The 24,659-nt window shown below is 40.8% G+C and overlaps 1 protein-coding gene across 8 annotated transcripts in view; it reads left to right on the plus strand.

Moving 5' to 3' along the window:
* LOC100564707 (calcium-activated potassium channel subunit beta-2) overlaps positions 1-24,659 on the plus strand; it is a 283,641-nt gene that overhangs the window by 126,595 nt on the left and 132,387 nt on the right. For 2 of the 8 annotated variants that reach the window (XM_062976779.1, XM_062976780.1), the window contains exon 1: positions 9,784-12,675. The exons of 2 other annotated variants lie outside the window; for them this stretch is intronic. In XM_062976779.1, the coding sequence (XP_062832849.1) occupies positions 12,584-12,675 (92 nt within the window). In that variant the 5' untranslated portion in view covers positions 9,784-12,583. Of the gene's footprint in view, positions 1-8,412; positions 9,746-9,783; positions 12,676-24,659 lie in introns of those variants that run through there. 4 more of the 8 variants (XM_062976786.1, XM_062976788.1, XM_062976781.1 and 1 more) reach the window with 4 other exon arrangements.

The following is a 24,659-nucleotide window of genomic DNA, read 5'->3' on the forward strand; positions in this document are numbered from 1 at the left end:
GAAAATCCCATGATAGGTTTCCCTTAGGGTAAATCAAAAATGTTCTGAAAATGCATGACAACAAAAGACCATGAGCCCATTAGATTGATTGCACAATGCGAAGTCTGTACAGAGGTAAATATAATTAATTTGGTGCGTTGGTGCCTTCCAATGTTTAAAATTGCCCTCTTTGCTCATTACAAGGTAGTCTGCAGAAACAATTTTGTTACATCGAGCTTCTGAAAAGTCCAAATATTCAACTATTGTGTGCCACTACTATTCTTATTAGTTCTCTTTAGATGGTTCAGAGGTTTTCAGCATGTTTTTTCCCCATGGAAGCTGGTAACATCCATACCAGAGCAGCAATAAATCCACTCCGGGATCTAATCCATAACTTTCAGGTGCTATGCAAGGTGCTGAAACATTGTCCCCACCTTTAAAAAAAACACATGTTCAGCACTTTGGATAGGTCATTCAAAGTTTGAACAAAAATCCAGAGTGTGCACACTACCCTACTAACTAGGAAGCTAACAGTGGTGTTGGTGATTCTGTGATTTAGTTTTTCCTATCTCATAGTCTATATTTCATAACTTTATGAATCTGTAGCATGGTGTAGTGATTGAGTGTTTGCCTGTTGCTGTGCAGCAGATACGTTATAGCATCACCTCTGCCCCTGGGTGAACTGCAAACTATTCAATTCCACTTAGCACACATGGGAGGCCATTTATAAAAATATAAATCCCAAGCAAAATGCTAGTCCATGTTATTACCTTGCATTGCTTCCATTATTGTTTTTTTTAAAAAAAAACTCCTAGAATGTTTAATTGGATAGGCCTGCTACAAATGCTGAAAGCTAAATAGAGATATAGTCCAATAAGAATAGTCTTCATTGCCTAAAACCTACAAAACCTATAGTTAGCATCACTGTTGCTTATGGCAGGTTTGTAATTTCCTCTCTTAGCCCCTCCCCACATACACACACAAAATAATATTAAAACCAAAACATTAGGAGTCTGATACATGGGGAGGCAGTGGATTTCTGAGTGGCACAGAAGTCCCAGAAGAACTCTGTTGCCAGGGGCAAGTGCATTTTACATGTCTCAAATTGCTGTCTAGCACGTGCCAAAAAATCATCCTCTGTGTTACAATATGGAAAGGTCAGTCAAGTGCAGACAGGTGCAAGAGTCGCACAGAAGGAAGCTGACAATGAAGGTTAGCTAGTTAAATGTCACCGCTAAAGGGGGGAAATGCAGGCTGTTACAGATATACCGTTTGTTGATGCTTTCCCCTGAGTCTGATGGCTGCACCAACTTGAGTGAGTTATGCACTGGGCCAAGACCACACAGTCACATGTCATGTTCTGGGGCAAGAAATTGGGCATCCTTTACAACATGGAAATAGAACTTGGCTGAGGTGCTACTTTGAGTTTGAAGGGTAATTTTACACTCATGGAGTTATGTGGTAGACACGCAACACAGACTCACAAATGCATCACAAAATTATACATGAAACTCAGCATGTAGATCTGTGCATCCAGTGTATTATGTGCAATGCACATCTGTAAGTGCAATGCTCAATGCATTGTGACATTTCATGTGTAAATCTGCTTTTGCGATCTTGAACTGAATGCAGAAAGTCTACACTGGGTACAAATGTCCAGGCGCTTCCATAAGGAAACACACACATGTGTAAGACATCACCAAGACTGCAGACAATGTTTGATGACCACCTGTGGATTAATGAACCAGACACAAAGTTTGGGCTGAATAAGGGCCACTTTATTTAATCTGTATCCTATTTAACTTGTTTGGAGCTGAAATGAGCAGAGCAGTGAAGGAGAGCAATCTGAAAGAGGTCAGCTCAGGCAAAATGTCTACCCCTGAAACAACTCCCACAGATTTTCCTGGGGTGAAGAACTCCAGTTCCAAAGATAGCACAATATCTGGATTACTTCTCAACCAGACATTTATTAAAATGTAAATCTAGGGAACTCTCACCAAAATTGCAGGACCCTATAAGTGAGAGTGAAATCTTTAGGTCTGCCTAAAGGGTAGACCCCTTACCAACACTTCAAGCTTTAAGGCTTCTGGGGGCCTTTTCAGAACTGTACCTACACTAAATTGCGAATCCATTATGGAATTGTGAGGCAACACATCAGTAAATGTGATTTGATGATGATGGTGGTGATGAAGAGGAACTTTGTTTATATTTTATTCACTATTTATTTAGTTTGTATCCTGTCTTTTTCCCAAAGCTGGGATTTAAGGCCGTTTACAGATTAACAGAGATCAAGATTAAAATGGAATTAAAGTATTAAGTACCACTAAATATACTAAAAATAATTTAAACATATAATAAAAAGGTTTAAAATGCAGTTCAAAGTAGTGCAGCTAAATCAATACAGCACACTTGGGTGGCATCCCATTAGTTTCCTTTTGGTAAATTAACTTATGACCTTCTAGCTGTTTCCTATTCATGTTTTTAGAAATAGTCACAGCATTGCCACAATCATAAATCTTACCACATCTATCTTAAAAATAAACTAACTGCACCCCTCTCCTGCCAGAAATCAGTAATGTGCTGAAGACTCAGGTCCCTTCCACACAACCATATAACCCAGAATATCAAGACAGATAATCCACAATATCTGCTTTGAACTGGGTTATCTGAGCCACACAATCCAGTTCAATGGGGATTTTATACAGCTGTGTGGAAGGGGCCTCAGAAAGAAGTTTCACATACCCACTAACATCCTCTGCAGGTGGTGGGATTGGAAAAAGGGCCTCTTCTAAAGGCCTCAAGCCTCGGGAAGGCCCATATGGACATAGGACTTTATCTCATGAGGCAGGCAAATTGGCATTTCAGCTGGGCCATTACCAATGAGGATGGTCCCTATTGCAGTAAGCCATGTGAGTCCCAATGCCAGCATGCTTCCTTTCAGGGACTCCCCCTTCCCTATACAGATCCTGTAATGTTTCCAACATCTATCTTGGTGCAAGGGATCCCTTCCACTTCTGTGTCAATATGCCAACAGTAAAGTGATGTTGGAGCCCGGGTGGCGAAGTGCGTTAAAGCACTGAGCTGGAGACCGAAAGGACCCAGGTTCACACCCCGAGAGTTGCGTGAGCGGCCGCTGTTAGCTCCAGCTCCTGCCAACCTAGCAGTTTGAAAACATGCCAATGTGGATAGATCAATAGGTACCACTCTGGCGAGAAAGTAACGGCACTCCATGTAGTCATGCCGGCCACATGACCTTGGAGGTGTCTACGGACAATACCGGCTCTTTGGCTTAGAAATGGAGATGAGCACCAACCCCCAGAGTCGGTCACGACTGGACTTAACGTCAGGGGAAACCTTTACCTTTTTAAAGTGATGTCAGGATTCTCCTCTCCCCCCCCCCCCATTCCTCCTTGCTATTCTCAAGCTTGCCATTTTCCTTTTACAGGGGGTCTTCAAGTTACTAACAAGATAGGTTCTGTAGGTTTGTTCTTAAGTTGAATTTGCATGTAAGTCAGAACAGGTCAATTTTTAAAAAAATTAAAGAACAGCAGTGGTGTGTGAAGACAAGGTTCTGATGACATGCAGAAGTACATTAGAGGAACCACAAATTGGCAAATTCATGTAATTGTGTGATTGAAGAGAAATGCAATATCAAAGGTGCACAATCCAATATGTATTTGCTAACCAATGATAGCACAAGTTTAGTAGAATAGGTTTGTTTTTTTTGTGTCAGGAGCAACCGGAGTTGCTTCTGGAGTGAGAGAATTGGCCATCTGCAAGGACGTTGCCCAGGGGACGCCCGGATGTTTTTTTGATGTTTTTACCATCCTTGTGGGAGGCTTCTCTCATGTCCCCGCATGGAGCTGGAGCTGATAGAGGGAGCTCATCCGCACTCTCCCCGGGTGGGATTCGAACCTGGCAGCCTTCAGGTCAGCAACCCAACCTTCAAGTCACGAGGCTTTTATCCCCTAGGCCATAGGAGGCTCCAGTAGAATAGTAGATTCATGCGATAAAGTCCATAGTCTTTCAAGTTTGATTCACTTGATGCCTCTAGTTGGTACTATCCAATAGAATTTGGGTAATTCACTCAATTGTTAGATAATAACATAACGTATAGGCAAATCACATTGATTCATCAGGTCTACTCTACTAGGGACCAACAAGGATTTAAGCCATAATCTTAGGTGTTTCATCCTTTGGTTGATTTTAGAATGATCAGAATGATTAATCACTAATCATTTTTTAATATCAGATGGAAGTCTGTGCAGCAGGTTACACAAACCAATGGAAGCTGCTGGCTCTTATCATCAAGAGGTGATGGATCGGTCTGAGTTTTTGTGTGACATAGTTTTAAAGAGTTAACTAAGGGACTGGATTTTATTTCACATTAGATTTCAATACACTGGATAGCTCTTTTAATGTTCAGACTACAATTCAGAGCAGCTATCCAGTCCACTGAAAGGAAATGAAAAGTCACTACTGATAATCATGCAAACATTAACTGGTGACATTGTTGGGAAGCAAAAAAATGCAATTCATCCTGGAGCAGTTGTCACAGCAAGCAGTTACAGTAGTGCCAGCCCAATCTACTCTGTGCCAAACGTCATTAAAAATAAATTGAAACCAATTTTTCTTCTAACCTGCATCTAAAGCAAAAATATAACTTTACACTGTTCATACTTTAAAAGGAACTGTGCCTCTTACATGACATCTTCTTATTTAAAAACTATGCTTTTCTCATAGTTGGAAGGGAGGCAAGAGCACCAGTTTTAACTGCCTGCTAGTATGGGAACCCACATTTAAAGCATCACTGAAAGAGGATCATGCAATTTCCCTTTAAAAACCTGCTGTAAAGGAGAATCTATCATTCTCTGAGGCGGTCTGCTTCAGTGTCAAACACTGCATTGTAAGACAGACAAATTTTAGAGCAGGCGTCCCCAATCTAAGGCCCATGGGCTGGGTGCAGCCCTCTAAGGCCATTGCCCCAGCCCTTGCCCTAAACTTTAGACTTAGTTGCCCTAAGTCTGAAATGACTTGAAGGCACATAACAACAATCCTAATTAGCTTGACTATTTCATCAGCCAAAAGCATGCCCAGACCCACCGAAATACTGGTAAATTTATGTTATTCTTCATTTCAAATATTGTAGTGTTCTTTCAATTTTTTTTGCACTACGAATAAGATATGTGCAGTGTTCATAGGAATTGGTTGATGTTTCTTTCAAACTATAGTCCAGCCCACCAACAGTCTGAGGGATCGTTAGCTGGCCCGCTGCTTAAAAAGCTTGAGGACCCCTGCTTTAGAGAAATACATCCCAAAGTACCTCTGTCTCTTGGATAACACCAGAGCATGTCCTCCAGTCTTGAAATCTCAAAACAAAAGCTCTACAATAAGATAGAGTAAGAAAACAGCCTAAGTTTTCAGACACTGTAGACCAGAGGTTCTCAAAGCTGCGAAGCCCTTTTTGAAGTGAAAGTTTCTCGTGGAGCCCCAATAAATGTTTACATATTATATATTAAATTATATTTAATGTGTATATATCCAGCATGGACTGGGCCAGTGTCAGATGTATAGGGAGTGTTTGTATGAACTAATTTAGGTAAGGTAAGGTAAAGGTTTCCCCTGACGTTAAGTCCAGCCATGTCTGACTCTGGGGGTTGGTGCTCATCTCCATTTATAAGCCGAAGAGCCAGCATTGTCCATAGACACCTCCAAGGTCATGTGGCCAGCATGACTGCATGGAGCGCCGTTACCTTCCCACCGGAGCGGTACCTGTTGATCTACTCACTTTGCCTTTTTTTCGAACTGCTAGATTGGCAGAAGCTGGAGCTAACAGCGGGTGCTCACTCTGCTCCCAGGATTTGAACCTGCGACCTTTCGGTCCGCAAGTTCAGCAGCTCAGTGCTTTAACACACTTCGCCACCGGGGCTCCTATGAATTAATTTACACAATCAAAAAAAGGGAAAGAAAGAACAATACAATATTAAAAATGAAGGACAATTTCAACCAACATAAACTTAACAGAATTTCAGTGGAAGAGCCCTGGGGCCATCCGGTCAACCTCCTTCTGCCATGGAGGAAAAACACAATCAAAGTACCTCCAACAGATGGCCATCCAGCCTTTGTAATTATAATCATCATCTTCATCATCATCGCAGAAACCGCAGAGGCCACCCAGTCCAACCCCTTTCTGCCATGCAGGAAAAACACAATCAAAGCACCCTCTGAGTGTTGGGAGGAAAATAGGATTTTAGAAACAAAGAAAGCATGGTAAGAGAGTGGTCTGGGCAGCGAGAAAAGAGTCTCGGCAGTGAGAGAGGCAGCGGAGAAAGGGTCTGTGCGGAGGATGCTGCTGCTGCTGTTGCTGATTCCTGCAGCTCAAACTTTAATTTCCCTGGATTTATCGGGAGGAGGAAAGAGGAGGAGGCGAGAAGCAGCATGAGTTGTGGAGTCCTTCACTATCACCCACAGAGACCTCAGGGCTCCATGGAGCAGTTTGAGAACCCCTGCTGTAGACAATGGCAACATGCTCTTGACCTATTTCATTGGAGTAGAGCTCAGAAATTTTATTTTGGGGCTACAATTCCTGGAATTCCCCAACCCATCATCAAATATGTAACGTTCCCAGTAACTGTGCCTGTTCACTCTATCATCCCCTTCTTTTGGAAAAAGAAATGACGATTCTATGTGCCTCTGTTGTGTTATCTTAATTTATCCTACTTCCCTTTTTTACCAGACAACAAGTCTCCCTATTGGGGAAGGAGGGCACTTTAATCAACTTCTGCTCTTGCTGTGGAGCAGGTGGTACCTTCTCCTTTGTTTCAGACATAGATATATCCTTGGCCAGCCCAAACACAACTAATAACTGAGATTAAGAGATTTTTATGGTCATGGAGAAGGGAAGAAGCTCCCTACATCCACTCCTCCTTTGGCTGACAGATTGAAGTCAGATAACCTTTTACCTGACTTTTTTCTCTTTGTGTGGCCAGGGCTCTTGTCTTTGACTTCTTCACACACCACACACAATGTACCTTCCCTTCTTACTGAGTGCTGGAGCTCTTCTAGAAAGGCAGGAGAATAAGCCATATCATAGCTTTTGTCTATAGAAACCTAGATGTCAGTTGATGTTAAAAGAATATAAGACCTTAGTTTTTATACCATCACTGCATCTGATCAAAGCCAAGACTGAAGCTTTATTGATATATCTTCCAAGCTTTCCAGGGCCTTGTTTCCTAGAGTGGAAAGATATCCATCTCAAACTGGTTTTTAGCCAGGATGCCAACTAAGAACAATTTCCTTCTCCCCCGCTTTCTCTTCCTCCCCCTCCTCTTCTAGTTCTTCAGTTTTCTAATTAATACATTGATTTCTCTATTTGAGTCTATTGTTTTCTATGGCTGCCTCAAAGATATTATTCTATGTTTTGCACATAAAGACAGCAATAGTTATTCATCGTGTTTTATCTTTGAAATGTGTTCAAAAGGGGATGCTGTACTTTGGGGGTGGTATAGTCAGGTAATACTTTAAGCAACTGAACAAAGAGCAGTCTTTCAAAAACCATTCTCCATGTATTAATTGCCTGGATCTCATTAAACTATTTTCAGATCTTCCACTCCCTGTAAAAGAAGAATGAAGGGAAAAGTAAACTAGTAGCAGTGGAGATAAGAGAAGGACCTCTGGCTAATAAATAACTGCTAAGCTAGTGAAATGCTACGTCATGGAGAAGTTCAGGATGTCTGGCTTTTTGCTTCCCAAGGTTTGTTCACCTCCCTCCTCCCACGTAGCTTTTAGACACAGCAGTGCTACCAAGGCGGGTCAGGGATGCTGTTCTCTCCTTAATAAAAGATTTGATTGATAACATTAATGGTAAATGGCAGCCCCTTGAAACCAAGAAGTGTTAAACCTTTTCTTCTTCTTCTTTTTGGACCTATCTGTTTTGTAAGAATACAACTTGCTCCAAGCAATGCCTGCCTTTTAACAAAGCAAACATGCACCCTAGAAAGAGACTGGTTTAAGTGCTTGTGGTTATATGCACGCAAAGGGGAAGTCAGCTGGCATTGCAGTTGCCCTGGAAGAAGGTTATTAAGGAGCATCGACTAACCCAATTGTTATTCCCATGGGATGTGGCCCTGTATCTCGACCTTTGCTACCTGCTCTCTGTCTCGCTCAAGACCCAGATCGAAATGTCTTGTTGCTACATAGTGTTAAGCACCTACACAAAACACGTCCCTTTCTCTTCCTTTTGTTGGCATGTGAAACATGGGTCTGCAAGCATTTGACAAGCATGATTTCTAGCAAGCAAATGGAAGGTGGGCTCCACAATCTCCTCCATGATCTTCTCCCTGTCTCCCTCCCACAAATAAAAGCAGCATTTCCCTGAAACACAGCACAAAGGCATATTGGATCTCTCAATGAATTGCACCCAGCATACCACTCTCAGTCCTCTCTGTAGTTCATCTTTAAATCGAGGGAGTGTGCGTGTGAGTGTGACACAAATCATTGGAGAGAAACAGCTAGTTACCAAGGAGACCCCCAGATGAATCAGAGAGACGGACTTGTGTAAGATCCAGACATACTGTATCTTCTTAATTCATGAGACCATAACATTTTAAAGGAGGAGGAGGAAAGGGAAGGAAATACAAGCCAAGTCTGAGAGGCACGCTTCCCTCCCACCATGAAAGGCAGCTCCTTATTGTTTTGCCGGGGAAAGAGGAATGAGCGAGTGGAGACCGAGAAGAGATTTAGGCAGGACTGAAGTGGAGATCCTCAGAAGCACTCTCTGATTCAGAGAAGAAGAAAAGACAGAAAAACACCATACAAGAACAAAGTGGTGGAGGTGACTGGGAGGAAAAACAGGCAAAAAGCTGCTGTTTCTATCCAGGAGTGAAGGGGAAATCAGTGAGCACAGGAGAAGCATCAGCACTGCAACAACCCTGGTGTTTTCTGTGAATGAAGGCTGTGTTGTTTCCTCTCACAATTTTAAATTCCTGGAAAGAGAATGGAGGCTCTGAGCTTTTTCTCAGAGTCCTTACAAAAGGAAGGCTTGCTTGGATTTGACATCTGGACTTCTCACCTCAGTCTTTTCTGAAAGATGCTGGTCACTGTTTGAAACCCTGACACGCAGCTTTCGTCTCCTTGCCTGTCACTTTTGCCCAGTTTCTCCAAGCGGCAGATGAAGCGATGAATCTTCCAAAAGGAGCCTGAGACAGGGACAAGGACTCAGCTTCGTGGCAGTGCGTGAGCTCGGTGTTCCTTCCCAGCGAAAAAGGGAGTTACCAGAATGTCTGTGAAACATGTGAAAGGCTCAGCCAACCGAAGAGATGTAAACACAACAGAAGGCGAGTGGAGTTTTCGAAAATGTGACAACACCCAGGAGCTTTGTCAAACAAAGTTTGGCCGAGGAAAGCTCGCCTTTAGTAGACTTGCTCGTTTTGATGGAGTTTCTTCTCTCCCAATGGATTGGTACTGCTTCTCCTTTTAAGAAAATTCTTGAACTTCTTCTCTCACCCCTACTTTGTCATTTCCCCCACCCTTCTTGCTATAGAAACAATTTTTCAAAGAAGAAAATATATTTGTAATGGTGAGGGGAAAGCACAAATTCATTCTAACAACTGAATGTGAAGACTCACGAAAGCCTGCCACATGCATACATAACTTGATTTCTCTCCAAGGTGAAAACTACAGAAAAATGTAGATTAAAAGGAGGAAAATCTTGCCAGTTCCAGTTTGAAATCTCCATATTGGGAGCAGCCTGACTACAGTTGCTAAGGTAACCTGATCAATTACAGATTATCTAATAGAGAAGGGTGTATTTAAATGTATAAGAGATCAGAATGTATAGAAGAAGCAGAGAGAGATTAGTTGCCACGTTTGTGTCAAGGAATGTCATATTATTCAGTTATACAGAGCATATTATTAAGTATATTTTGGGTGGGGAAAAATCCTCCTTAAGGTGGGAAACTTGTGTTGTGAGGGTCACCGGGTTGTTAGTTAAGGATTCAAACTGAGGACATCTTTTTTAGAGGCAACTGATCGAAGAGCTCTTTCATGACATGAGTTATACTCCCTTGTCTCAAAATGAAATTAGCTGCATGTAGCATTTATGATCTGAAACTAAAGGCTAACAAAATTAAAGTAATGATGTTTCAGTGTTGGGTATTATAAGGTTTACTGCTGGTCAAAATGAAAATAGGCTTGTTTAACTAGTGTGCGACTTGGTCTGCAAATTTGGGGAAGAGAAACATTTCAAAAAGATTGGGATTGGTGATAATTAGTTGAAACATCCTCAGAATACTAAAGAGCTTTCAAGAACAGGTAAAAAGCTTTACTGCCTGATGTGGAAGGAATGCAAAAAAATTCCAAGCAGTAGCTGAAATCTAATTATGAATTCCCTATTGACCTGTTTTGTTTTCAGCTAATATATTATGCCAATGTCTTAAGGAAGACTACAAAATCAGAGTGAGATATGGCTGTTCATTATCTGAGCCACTTTTCAAGTGCCTTTTAGTTTTAAATGAAAAGTATGAAGAAATACATTGCACCTCCTGACTATAACAATATCTTTAATTTGGGTGACAAAATTTTTCACAGACTTCCTCATATTTGTAATAGATGACAGTATGTGCTCTTTTTCTGATCTACATTTACATTTTATTTGTATTTAGTGTCAGCAATGGTCTGGTGTGACAAACACCCCCACAACTAAGCATATTGATTCAGAAGTAACTTCCACCAAATTCAGTGTGACTCATGCCTGCCTGATCCATTGCATGCTCACTCAGAAATAAACTATGTTTGGTTCAATAGGATTTACTTGCTCATAAACTAAGTTGTGGCCAATCGTAGATGAGAGAGGGCAGTATACAAATAAACTTTTACTTACTTACTACTTACTTGCACCCTTGGTAGGAACTACTCCTTTAATTTTTGCGGTGAAATCTCTGCTTTGGAGAATGGCCATGAGATGGATAAACATCAGAAAGATGTGTCATCAGTTTTGTTGTGTTTTGACAACAAACCAATTTGGTTTATTTGATGGAGGAAATCATATGACAGATGGAATGCTTTGGAGGTTTGCGTCAAGGTCATGTACAAAGGGAGCGGACTTTGTATCAGAGGAAACACTTGCTCTGTAACTTACATTGAGTGAGTGAGAGTCTTGGAAATCTCAGCATTTCTTGTATCCTGTGCCAAGTTTACAACAATCAAAAATTGATGAAAGGTAGAGCAGTCTGAAGTTCAAGAAATCACAGGCTTGGACCAGGTTGTGCAGCAAGAGTTGATAACAATTGAAGTATAGGTACTACTCTAAATAAAACAAGTTGCACAATAAATAAATATCTAAATATTCCTTCATTTGTTTGCTTAAACATATTTTATTGGGAGTTTACATAGCGGGACAGTAAATTATTTACCCACCCTCCCATATCACAAACAACATTCTACGATTCGAAATGTAATCAATTACTATCAAAGTCATATAACAACAATGGACCATTATCAATATTCAAAGCATGCTCATCAAAATGTTTTTGTTATGATAGCTTCCAAAATACTTGTTATTCCACAGAGAGCCATGTCTAAAATTTGCATGTGCCGTATATGTTATAAATGGATTACCATACATGGAACTTCAGAATTGCCTTCAAACATTTTGCTATTAGCAAGTGGAGTTTCAGAGTTTCGGGGTCAGTTCCTCTAAGAATGTGGGGTTTCACACTCCATCTAATAAGTGATGAAAGGACAAGTCTTCTAAGCTCTTCCAAGTCATTGCTATCTCTAGCCTTACTGCATACAGCAAGGTAGATTGAAGAGATTTATATAAATATTTTTTCCATTGTTTAATCATAAATTGATATAAGCTAACATACAAGTGAGAAGGAATAAGCCACCTTGCAAACACAGTTGTTACTTTGTTGTGGCCCAGTTCTATCTCCTTCTTTGTCAGCATTAGGCACCTAATGAAGTAGTTTTATTGCTTACACATTTCAAAGTGGCAGTACCCATCATCTTTTGTCTAATTTACTGATTCCATTAAAGTTCTGTTCTTTGAATTCGTGCCTATTAAATGTATGATGGTATCTAACTGTTTTACAAGAAACAAGCAATAGACATTTTTAATACACCTTCCGTTTGGGGATAGGAATTCTTCTCCTTGTATCTTGATTCTTTGCAAACTTTCATGCCACTTTGGTGGGCATGAAAACTTTCTTAACTTGCCACCCAAGTGAATCCTTGGGTTTCTGAGAAGGAACATGATTGACATCTCTGCTTTGCCTTCGAACAGCAGCGATCTAACTAATAAATGGCATATTAACCTCTTGCAAATCAAGGGATTAAACTGGCTTTGGAAGGTTTTGCTTGGCAACTGGCCCAAAGTGAGAAAGCTTCAGAAAGCCAATCAAAAGGCAAGCTTCCCATGCGCTATGTGGTTGCTGCATGCTGCGCTGTCTTACCAACAACCGACACATGGATCCAGGTTCACTCATTTCAAAGGCAGGACATGGAGTAGCAGAGAGAGCATGCCCATTTGTGAACACCCTTTCCAGAGTATCAGAAGTTTTATTTCAATGGGTTCTGGCAGAATCCCATTCCCAGCCTTGCTCTGATGCCGGAATATGTCACACCAATGCAAGCCTCATCCAACGAATGGGGGAAATCACCAAGAAGACTCAACTTGCCTGACCCTTCAAAACACTGGTAAATCTCTCTCTCTCCTGCTCGCTCTCTATTTTCTTCCCACCATCTCCATCTTTTTCTTTCTCTTTCTCTCCGTTTCTGCCCTCTTTTAAAAATCTCTCTCTGAAACTTGACATCATGCTTCAGGACCATGGAGAGCATTCTACACTGCTAGATGCATATTTTTCACAAAGGGCATAAAGAACACTTCTCAATCTGCTAAGTGTGTCTCAGAGAAGGAAAACAACATCAACATCATCATTATCATCATCATTATCACCATCTTGTTTGTAAATTCTAGTCAAATGAAGGCTTGATGATGAAATTTCAGATGTGGGAAAGGTCATGCAAAAAGTGACAGATGGCTCATGTGTAAAAATGGCCTGCACAGAAGCTTCTAAGAAGCTTCTAAGTGTCCTTTTCTAAAATGCTGATATTTCGCGGAACAATAGGTATTGCATACAGTGGTGCCATTGGCTGTTGAGATGACAGGTGACAAAATTTGGGGTGAGGATGTTCCTGTTTGGCTGATTCTAGCATAATTTACTGTTCTAAGGGAATTAGGAAGCACTGATGGCAAAATGATGAAAGGCAGAGGAGAAATGAATTCTAGGCAGATCATTGAGAAGTGTAAATGTTTATGGTGCTGGGTATAGAAATATGGCAGTACCATTTAACCTAATCCTGAGAGGTATTTTTTACTATGTCTTTGGTCTTGGAAGTTCATCAGTTCACATATTCACTTTATTTGTATTATGCCATGATGAAGGAACATTACGTTGAATATGGTCAAGGGTGCTTTAATATGTCATATATTCTAGCATCTAACTTGAGGATGAATCACATCCCAGTGCGGACTTTTGATAAGACTTGGCTTATGTTAAGCTTAAGTACAGTAAGGAAGCATGTTGAATCCTTGTCTACATATGATATAACTTGTTCTTACGTGATAGTCCCATTTGTGAGGAGATACTATTCTGGAAATGAGTAGGGTGTTGGGTTGACTAAGGAAATCTGGATTCAAGCCTCACAAGATTTGTGAATGAGAGCTTTTCTTGGAGAAGTCATATGAAATGGGAAGGATTATAACACAATAACTATGATCCAAATGCATGTAGCTGATACTGTCCCCGCATTCACTGCAAATCTTTAGATTGAGGTCCAATGACATGAAAATTCTGTCAACAGTGTTGGATCATTTCACATGCAAAACTTTTTGTCACTGGGTGATGAGCATTCAGATATGCAAACATACAATGACCCTTGATTTCAAAGGAGTTAGACCTTGGCAGTCTCTTATTTGATGATATTTGAAGAAGCATTTGGTGACTAAGTGTCCCTGTGCAGTCCCTGAAATGGTTCTTCAAAAACGTTCCCTCTCTAAGAATTTTAAAGATAAAAGAGAGAGAAATTCCTGACTTAGCACAGCTTTGAAGTCCAGTGCTGTCATCCTGTAAGCCTTTGCTAATGTTAGAACTTTTGAGGTACAAACCACAAGTTTTCCAACCCATTTGAACTTCCAGGTTCCTTGGAGAGAGTAGAAGGCTTTTTTCAGGTTTTGAATGTAGAGGAGAGGGCAAGAGTCAGATAAATTCAAGAGTCTGCATTGATAGGGAATCATGTGATGATGTGTGAGTGAATGTGCCAAGAAAGCACTGAAAGATGGGGGATGATGCTGCTTCTATCCAGAAATTATTTTCCTTCTCATTTCTTGCAAAACTATATGGCATCAGACTTACTGCAATATTTTTACTCTCAGAATACAGTTTCTAAATAAGCTTTAAAACCTGTATCAGCCTATTAGGAAAATAACCAAAGCATTCATCACATATACTTTTATTAGGTCTTCCTGAATGTAGCAGGTCAGTTTTTTACTTTCATATATTTCTCCTTAATGTTAAATATTAACACCACACTAAAAAAAGGAAAGCAAGGAAATGATGCTAAAAGGCATGCTTTTAAAAAATCCAGGATGCATTTTTTTTCCACTCAAAATGGAATATAGGAAGTTGTCCTCTTCCACCCCAGATTATTTGACCTTCTACTTCTCTCTTCACACACAGTCCAATAACTGACTCCTGATTGCTGTATCTGAAAATACCAGAATCTTTTGCATGCAAAGCAAGTTCTTTGCCTTAAAAGTTATGGTGTTCCTTTCCCTAGAAACAAGAGAAAGGGAGGTTGCTTGGTAAATTCCATAGGGTGTTCCAAGTTTGTTGCACAAAGAGCTTGGGGTGCAGAAAGCCATTGTTGGACTAAGTGTCTTCAACCCTGATCCTTTCCTTTTCAACAAGGATGCAGTTTTAACAAATCGGAGCACCTACAAATAACTAATAAGGCCCTGTTAAACCAGAAAGATCTTGATCAAGACTCTCTCCATTAATGATTTGGAGCTTCCAAACTGAGTTTTCTTTTTGGCTGCTTCTGATCATTCCTCCCAGGAAAATGAGAGTTATAATGCTGTTGGCTCCTGGCAAATGATTGATCTCATCACACTCAGAAACAAACTCCCTATCTTCTGGGAATTAAGATACAGAATGTTGCAATGCAGAAAGCACCCTATGTTGAATAGCAACAATAATCGATGGATCCAACAGTGAGTAGCATCACTAGGTTTGGTGTCACCCGGTATGGTCGACATGGTGTCACCCAAGTGGACATTCTCTTAGACCAAATCAGACCACAATATTTAGCTAAAATGCCCCGCAAAATTTTGGACAGGATCAGTGGCTATAAAAAAATAGTAGTGATGAAAACAAGAGCACGTTACTTGTATCACATGCAGATAAAAACACATGATTTAAAATATCATGGTAACTGAGTACTAATGACAGCTCTGACCGAAGCACATGAGCATTAGAAGGTTCAAGAGGAAATTAGCATAGATTTTTAGCCTTGTAGTTATATCAATATAGTACATGTAAGGTGAGCTTATGAAAATGTTTTTGGAGTTCAAACTACAAGCATATCTTGATTAAAAACTTATACATTTCTGCTGAAACACTGCACAAATTTTATAGAGAGTTATGTTGGTGTCACCCCCTGTGAGTGCAGTCAGCAACTCCTCTAATGATGCTTCTGCTGAAAGTGATGATATTTCCTGGTGGCTATTGCTCAGTCATGGAAAGATAGGAAGCTGCCTTGTTCTCAGTCTGTTTTTCGGTTCTGCGTGTCTAGTCCAACTGGGTTGGCTACTGTAAGTGACAGCAGCTCTACAAGGAGGTCTGTTCCATCAGCTGCTTCTTGGTTGCAGGAAATGCTTGAGAGCATAACCTCGGGCTTTTTTCTAGGCTGAACAGATCTTCTATCACAGATCTATGGTCTTTCCCATAGGCACTCTCTCTCCATAAATCTTGTGAAAGGCTTTGGGCTTTTGCAAAGCAAGTGTTCCAACCATGCACCAATTTCCAAAATAACAAAAAGTTTAAAAAAATAATAAAACAGCAAAAGAAAGAGTAACCTGTTCCACTTAGAAAGTGCTGTTAGTTCCAATTATCTGCCCCATCTTTGCACATGTAAGATGAGTTGAGGCAAAGGATGAACTTAGATGATAACTGTGATTGTGTTGTCAAATGTTGGGTCCTCCCAGCACACAATAATTTCCAATCTGTTCCAGTAAAACATGCAGAGGTCAAAGGCAGGAACACAAAATGATTTATTCAGCTCTGGGCAGATCAGACACTGGGGGCAAACAGTTCCCAAATCCAGATTGGTTTCAATGTACAAGCATAGACATTATATAGAAAAACAGGCACATCTGGTAACATGACAAACAGGTGAACCTTCTAGAATCTGCAGCATCATTGGGCAAAGGGGCTTGCCCGCTCCTGGCTGCTGATTGGCTAGAAGTTTAAATGTCAGTGAATCTTGGATGTGGATTGACTGAGTGGTCTGTTAGGAAATATAATAAACTGTCATTGGTTACATTTGCTGTCCATTTGTGTCCACTTTCTGGAGGTTGGGGAGGAATATGGACTGGGTTTACTCCCAGTGGTGTAGGTCCTAGGAGATTGACAGACAATGGGTGGCTGGCAGTCTTGATGGGTTATAGAATTAGGACAAAGGGTGGTGAGTGAAGTTTAATGGATTTCTACCCATGGTCATGGTTTGAGTCCTTTGTGAGGTGAGTAAGTTGGCAGGGTGCTGCTCCCCGCTCATTGTGAGAGTGCAAGTCATAAATGTGTATAAATTGTGCCTACTTAACTTATGAATGGGCAAGGTGTGGGAAAGAGGATCTAGATGAGTTTCAAGGAGTACCAAAAATTGAGACAGGGAGAACTTTCCAGATCATCTAGACTGACCCTTATAGAATCTCCAATTTGGTCAGGGGTTGATAACAATTGGAAATACCAGTTGTCTGCAAAGTTACAGAATACCGAATATTGAAAAATAGTCTTACCACATTGAAATACACTGTCAACAATCCCCTGTCAACCTGAGCTTTTTCACCTCTGTGTGAGAGCAGGAAAACAGTACCCCCCCCCCAAATGGATTAAAAAAGAGTCTGATCACAATATGATAGATTCTGCACTAAAAATAAGTCAACAGTGGTTTAGCACAGAAGTCTTGACCTGCAAAAATACAAACAAAGGTTTATTCATTGGACAGAAAGCTTTGAAAATGTCCATTCTTGTGTTAAGAACAAAATAAGCAAACATTTACATTTCTGTAAATGGGCTGTTAATCAATTAATTCAGTTTCTGATGCTTGATAGCCTATGCTATCTTGGAGGATTGCAATAAGGATTAAAAGGGACCTAAATATTTTACAGGGATAGTCCTTGATGGAGGCATCATCTATTTGAAATCTGGCTCAAAAATAGACAGATACAGTAGAGTCTCACTTATCCAACATAAACGGGCCTGCAGAACGTTTGGATAAGCGAATATCTTGGATAATAAGGAGAGATTAAGGAATAGCCTATTAAACATCAAATTAGGTTATGATTTTACAAATTAAGCACCAAAACATCATGTTATACAACAAATTTGACAGAAAAAGTAGTTCAATACGCAGTAATGTTATGTAGTAATTACTGTATTTATGAATTTAGCACCAAAATATCATGATGTATTGTAAACATTGACTACAAAAATGCGTTGGATAATCCAGAATGTTGGATAAGTGAGACTCTACTGTAACAAGAAAAAGCAAAGATCTTGGAGCTACTCGACAACAATGAGCACCTAGATTCGCCAAGCAAATGGGTCACCTGCTCACATCTTTGGAAAGCTGTGTTGTATTTCAGTATTAAATTATAGCTCTCCTTTCAAAATTAGCATCTGTTCATGCAAAACAGAATGTGGTGACTCTGTGCAAATTGGTCTCTTCTTTTGTCCCCTCTTTTCGGCACGTATACATGGTCATCCTGGTCTAGAGTCATGTCAATCCATTATGCTCCCTCTTCCCTTGTTGCTCCCCAATAGGATGAATCCCATCTCTCAGCCTCCTTTTTTTTCCCTCAGATCCACCAGTATAATTTTGCCCTTTAAGTTGACGTGAATCCTTTTAAAATGCATCTCACATTTTCCCGCTGTGAACGTGCAAGCACTAGAAGCAATTAATCAAGGCATCAGTGCTGTTGAGTTGCTTTTCTCAGATCAGCTGGGCTGGTGGAAGTGGGCCTGGGTAGCTGGGTGTCACTGCAGTTCTTTAAGTAGACTGACCTTTGCACCAATAGTGTGTTACATTTGACTGGAGGCTCAGGTAAAGAAATTGTCTTGCCATGGGTAGTACTGTTATTATCATCATCATAACACCACCAGAAAATGAACTTTCATGGAGATTGCTTTAAAGCTCATGGGAAAACTTGAGTAGAAATGTATTCCCAAAGATAGTGGTAAATTGATGGAAATATGAGTTTGAATAGTTAAGAATATGCAGGAGGTAAAAGTAGAACAGATGGGTCCAGACCATGAGCTCTTGGGCAAAAAAGTCAATAATTCAATATTAAACACAGAGAGCAACTCACAAAGAATTTGGGTTGTTGTATGTTTTCCGTGCTGTATGGCCATGTTCTAGAAGTATTCTCTCCTGACGTTTCACCCACATCTATGGCAGGCATCCTCAGAGGTTGTGAGGTATGGATAAGCCCAGACTCCAGGTTTTAGCTTCCAACCAAAATCGTAGAAGATCTGGAAGCCAAACACTATTAAAAGCAACCTAGGGAGCTGGGTATGTTTAGCTTGGAGAATGTTGAAAGGAGACCTGATGGTCATGTTTACATATTGGAAAAGATGTACTATTGTGGATGAGGTCAAGCTTATTTTCTTCTGCTCTAGAGACTATGGATTTCATCTCAAGCAGTCTTCTCTCCATTTCTCTGTGCTGCCAAAACAGAATCTCATGGAGGACATCACATGAGGTAAAGCCACTTCCGGTGGTGGCCTGTGGGGTTCTGTTGTGGCAGGAAAACAGAGCAAAGACTACATGTTCTGGAGTTGGGTACTACCTGACTCCCAATGAGAGAAGATGAATAGAAGCAAGGAACAGCGGGGAAAGTACTTGGGATGGCTGCCATCCCTGTATACAGAAAGGTAGAAGACCTCGACAATTGGGAATGAAACAAGATGGTTCCCTCTGATTTTCATGGCTTCCTCTCCCTCCACCCCCACCCCAATGGGATGAGGTCCTAGGACATGGAATAATGGAGAGAAATTGCAGGAAAAGAGATTCCACCTAAGCAGGAAAACCCTCCTGATTATAAGAACTGTTCGACAGTGAAATATGTTGCATAGGAGTATGATAGAGTCTCCTAGTCTTAAGGTTTTTAAATAGAGTCTAAGTGGCCATCAGTCAGCAGCACTTCAGTTGTGTGTTTTTGCATGACAGAGCATTGTAGTAGATGGTCCTTGTGGTCTCTTCTAGCTCTATGATCCTATGATTCTATGTTGCTGCCTGAGACAAAACAGTCACGGGGACTCCATCTATCCAAGTCCAGGTAAATAGCATAGGAATTGTGCGAGGCTGGGGAGGGGTCCTAACCCCGATGGGAAACCCCAGAACCTCTCTCAGCTTTGCTTCATTCCCATTGCACCCTTGCACACGGCTGCCAAGTATAAAGGAACATTGTTTATGGTTTTCAAAAGAACTGAAACAAAATTACCCCCACCCCATACTTATCACATTCAGTATTCCCATCATGAATAGGGAATAGTACTTCCATGTCATACAAAGGAGGAACTTCTCAGAAGAAAATTCAAAAATGAAAAATCGGCCCTAATTCAGTACTAATGTAGTTGGATACTTAGGAATTCAAAGCCAGACTCAAAGCCTTGGGTCTGGTGAATGAATCCATTAGCATTGATTTCTCCTGCATTTGCATTTGTAAAAATTTCTCATCCCAAGTGTGCACAAATTTGCAAGTTATGGTAAATCCATGACGACAACAAAAAAACAACAACTCAGTGCCTTTTTCATGTTTAGTGAATATGCATTCAACTGCTTGGAAACAGAATCAGGTTTTATGTCCTCCTCCCAAACCCCATTAGCCATTTGAATGGCTGGATATGGAAGTTGTAGGACCATAGACCTTCTCTGTGCTCTGAGAGAGCCCCTGAACATGCATTGGGAATTATCAGTATATGGCTGAATAGAGACTCTGTGCGGACCTTTTGCTAAACCTGTGATTGTGCATTCCTAAATGAGGGGGGTTGGACTGGATGGTCCTTGGGGTCTCTTCCATCTGTATGATTCTATGATCTATGTTGAAGATGGTACTGGAGACAGCAAGCACAATCCCCATTTTCTCTTTGTAGGAGTCAACTTCCAATATGTAATGTCTTATTTTTGCCAATATAACAAAACTATTCTTAAAATCATACAATGACATCACCTCTGTATATGCTATCTTAAATTATTTGGATGTAGAACAACATGCATGTGAAGATAATATCATGGACCAAATCACAACAGTATCACATGAGTATCAGAAGCTTCCTTATACAACTGAGACCACTGCCCATGAAGCTTGGTATTGTCCACATGAATTGGCACACTGGTTGACACCTCTCCAGGGATTTCAGATGGGGTATTTCTCATGTCTAATTGGATGGGAAGTATTGAATCTGGAGATTGATGAGATGCATGAAATTTTGGACTCACCTCCAAGTGACTTCCCACATGGAGTAACTGTACATCTGGAGATGTTTCAACAACATAAAAGGCCCTTCAAGTTCTACAAAGATGGTAGGGAGGGGTTTTTTGTATCTAATTCTGCTTTCTTGCATTCTTAGATTTGGTGCCAGATCATTCTGCTGCGTTATCCATAAAGCTTTTCCATGGCTTGTATCCTCTGCTATATCTGACACTCTATCAAACTCTTAAGCAAGGTCTCTTCAATGAGTTTTAAGATTCTCCTGATATTGCCTTGTTTCAGCCAAATTGTATCGTCCTGTAGCATTATCACTGCTTACTGAAAAAGCTGGCTTCCACCCAGAATTCTGGTTATAGTTTTGACTTCATTCCATAATGAGGGTGGGGGGGATAGATTAATCGAAATGCCTAAAGCTCTGGTCAAGTACTGATAAAAAAAGCAATTTCATTTGTTTCTGCACAAGGTGTCCCCAGAATCTCGCTCAAAAGGATAAGCCAATCTGTGCTCACTTAACAACTTTGCCATTTCAGTCCCATGCACTGTGGATTCTGCAGTCACTGCATCGGCACAATCCAAGCTTAACCCATTCCCCGTACGACATTTGAGGCAATTTGAAGAGCCCGTTTCATTTCCTCCTGCAATTTTGACAATGATTATTGACCTCTTTAAGAAACACCTGCAAGTGCTTGATATGTAATTTTAAAGCTGGTTCTTAAGAAGCCTTAATACAGTGATTCTCAACCTGTGGATCCCCAGGTGTTTTGGCCTACAACTCCCAGAAATCCCATCCAGTTTACCAGCTGTAAGGATTTCTGGGAGTTGAAAGCCAAAACATCTGGGGACCCACAGGTTGAGAATCACTGCCTTAATACCTTATGTGTGCTATTTGTTCTCACTCCTAGTTGCTTGAAAACATTGTCACTGACTTCATTTTGGCATATTAGGCACCTCTGTTCTGCTGTAACAGGGAATCCCAAACTCTCGTCCTCCATGTTTTGGACTTCAAATTGCCTTGGCCAGTTATCAAGGATTCTGAGAGCTGAAGTCCAAAACATCTGGAAGAGCAGAGTTTGGAACACTGTGCTATAGGAACTTTCGCCTAACTACTATCAAGATACTGGTATACCTCAGTTAGTAAGTTAGATGTGCTCTTGTACATTACCTCTTTGACACCAGAGGTGGAAAAGACATGGAAGGGACATACAATAGACAGGTTCTCACCCACAAAAATGAAAAGCAGCTCAATATGTTTCAGATAACTTTTTATTTCGAAATACCAATATGCACATGTGAAATTAAATAGCCAGGTCAGGGAAAACTTGAATAAATAAACAAGATTTTGAACTTAGAATCATAGAATCATAGAATAGTAGAGTTGGAAGAGACCACATGGGCCATCTAGTCCAACCCCCTGCTAAGAAGCAGGAAATCGCATTCAAAGCACCCCCGACAGAAGGCCATCCAGCCTCTGCTTAAAAGCCTCCAAGGAAGGAGCCTCCACCACGGCCCCGGGGAGAGAGTTCCACTGTCGAACAGCCCTCACAGTGAGGAAGTTCTTCCTGATGTTCAGGTGGAATCTCCTTTCCTGTAGTTTGAAGCCATTGTTCCGTGTCCTAGTCTGCAGGGCAGCAGAAAACAAGCTTGCTCCCTCTTCCCTATGACTTCCCTTCACATATTTGTACATGGCTATCATGTCTCCTCTCAGCCTTCTCTTCTGCAGGCTAAACATGCCCAGCTCTTTAAGCCGCTCCTCATAGGGCTTGTTCTCCAGACCCTTAATCATTTTAGTCGCCCTCCTCTGGACGCTTTCCAGCTTGTCAACATCTCCCTTCAACTGTGGTGCCCAAAATTGGACACAGTATTCCAGGTGTGGTCTGACCAAGGCAGAATAGAGGGGGAGCATAACTTCCCTGGATCTAGACGCTATTCCCCTATTGATGCAGGCCAGAATCCCATTGGCTTTTTTAGCAGCCGCATCACATTGTTGGCTCATGTTTAACTTGTTGTCCACGAGGACTCCAAGGTCTTTTTCGCACACACTGCTGTCAAGCCAGGCGTCCCCCATTCTGTATCTTTGATTTCCATTTTTTCTGCCGAAGTGAAGTATCTTGCATTTGTCCCTGTTGAACTTCATTTTGTTAGTTTTGGCCCATCTCTCTAGTCTGTCAAGATCATTTTGAATTCTGCTCCTGTCTTCTGGAGTGTTAGCTATCCCTCCCAGTTTTGTGTCGTCTGCAAACTTGATGATCGTGCCTTCTAACCCTTCGTCTAAGTCGTTAATAAAGATGTTGAACAGAACCGGGCCCAGGACAGAGCCCTGCGGCACTCCACTTGTCACTTCTTTCCATGATGAAGACGACGCATTGGTGAGCACCCTTTGGGTTCGTTCGCTTAGCCAATTACAGATCCACCTAACCGTAGTTTTGTCTAGCCCACATTTTACTAGTTTGTTTGCCAGAAGGTCGTGGGGGACTTTGTCGAAGGCCTTACTGAAATCCAGGTACGCTACATCCACGGCATTCCCTGTATCGACCCAACTCGTAACTCTATCGAAAAAAGAGATCAGATTAGTCTGGCATGACTTGTTTTTGGTAAATCCGTGTTGACTATTAGCAATGACCGCATTTGTTTCTAAGTGTTCGCAGACCACTTCCTTAATGATCTTTTCCAGAATTTTGCCTGGTATTGATGTGAGGCTGACCGGACGGTAATTGTTTGGGTCGTTCTTTTTTCCCTTCTTGAAGATAGGGACCACATTCGCCCTCCTCCAATCTGCTGGGACTTCTCCCGTTCTCCAAGAACTCTCGAAGATAATTGCCAGTGGTTCTGAAGACTACTTGAAAGCTTTGTCCAAAATGAATTTAGAGATCAACCTTTTTTCCCACTAGCCTTAACCTTTTCTTTTGATTTCCATTTTGGTGACTAAACTTATAGATCTGTGATTCTTCAAAATGTAATTTGGGGTAGTTTGTGAGGCAGGCTAATCTGAGGCAGCAGCAGTTTACGTTGCCTGTAGTAGACAGACATAGATGAGGTCAGATAGACTAGACATAGTAGGATCAGATAGACTAAAACCCTAGTCTTTCCTATATTCTTGTTTATTTCAATGTTTACTGCTTACACGCTGCTGCAACTTGACACTGAAAGTCTATTTTGCTTCACCCCCGTTCACCATTTTCCCAATGCCAATGCTGCTAGCAAAAAAACATGGTGGACATAGGATGAAGAAGAAATGTGGGTGGGGAGTGTAAAACATTTGACTGAACTATGTTGTGAAAATCTGAAAGTTTTATTTTCATTTTGTTTTCTGATTCATACCAACATATTCAACCCCACCAAATTCCATATTTATATTCTTCCTTCATAGATATTCTAATACAATTTGGAGTGTGATTTCCTAATGTTTATGTATTGTTCATATTTTAGTGTACAGTACATATTTGGCATATATTACCCTTAAGTACAGTAATTATTTTTAGTTTGAACCACCAAACACCCCAGTATCTTGACACTCACAGTCTCCTCCCTATGATGAGAACGTGAAAGAAATAGTCATCCCCCTTTCCTAATAATCTCACAGACCGTAAATTTGGTAAATACATAAAAGAGTTGGTCAATCAGAATTTCTTTTCCATCTCTGGTCATTTGGAAGAACCCCAAAATTAGCATATATAGCTCACTCTATTATTTGGGGGCAAAAATTACCTTAGCAGCAATTGTATGACCTATGTCCTTCTTGTCAGTCAATTGATTTATATGCAAGCATGTACACCTTACACTTAAATTACTCCTTTCCCTATAAAAAGTCCACAAAACTATTTTCAGCAAGAATCATAAGCTGAGATAATTAAACTATCATTATTCTTATATTGGTAATCTCTCTGCAATTCATTTTATATTAAACTATCAT

Source organism: Anolis carolinensis, chromosome 3 (assembly GCF_035594765.1).
Source record: "Anolis carolinensis isolate JA03-04 chromosome 3, rAnoCar3.1.pri, whole genome shotgun sequence".
Lineage (NCBI taxonomy): Eukaryota > Metazoa > Chordata > Lepidosauria > Squamata > Dactyloidae > Anolis > Anolis carolinensis.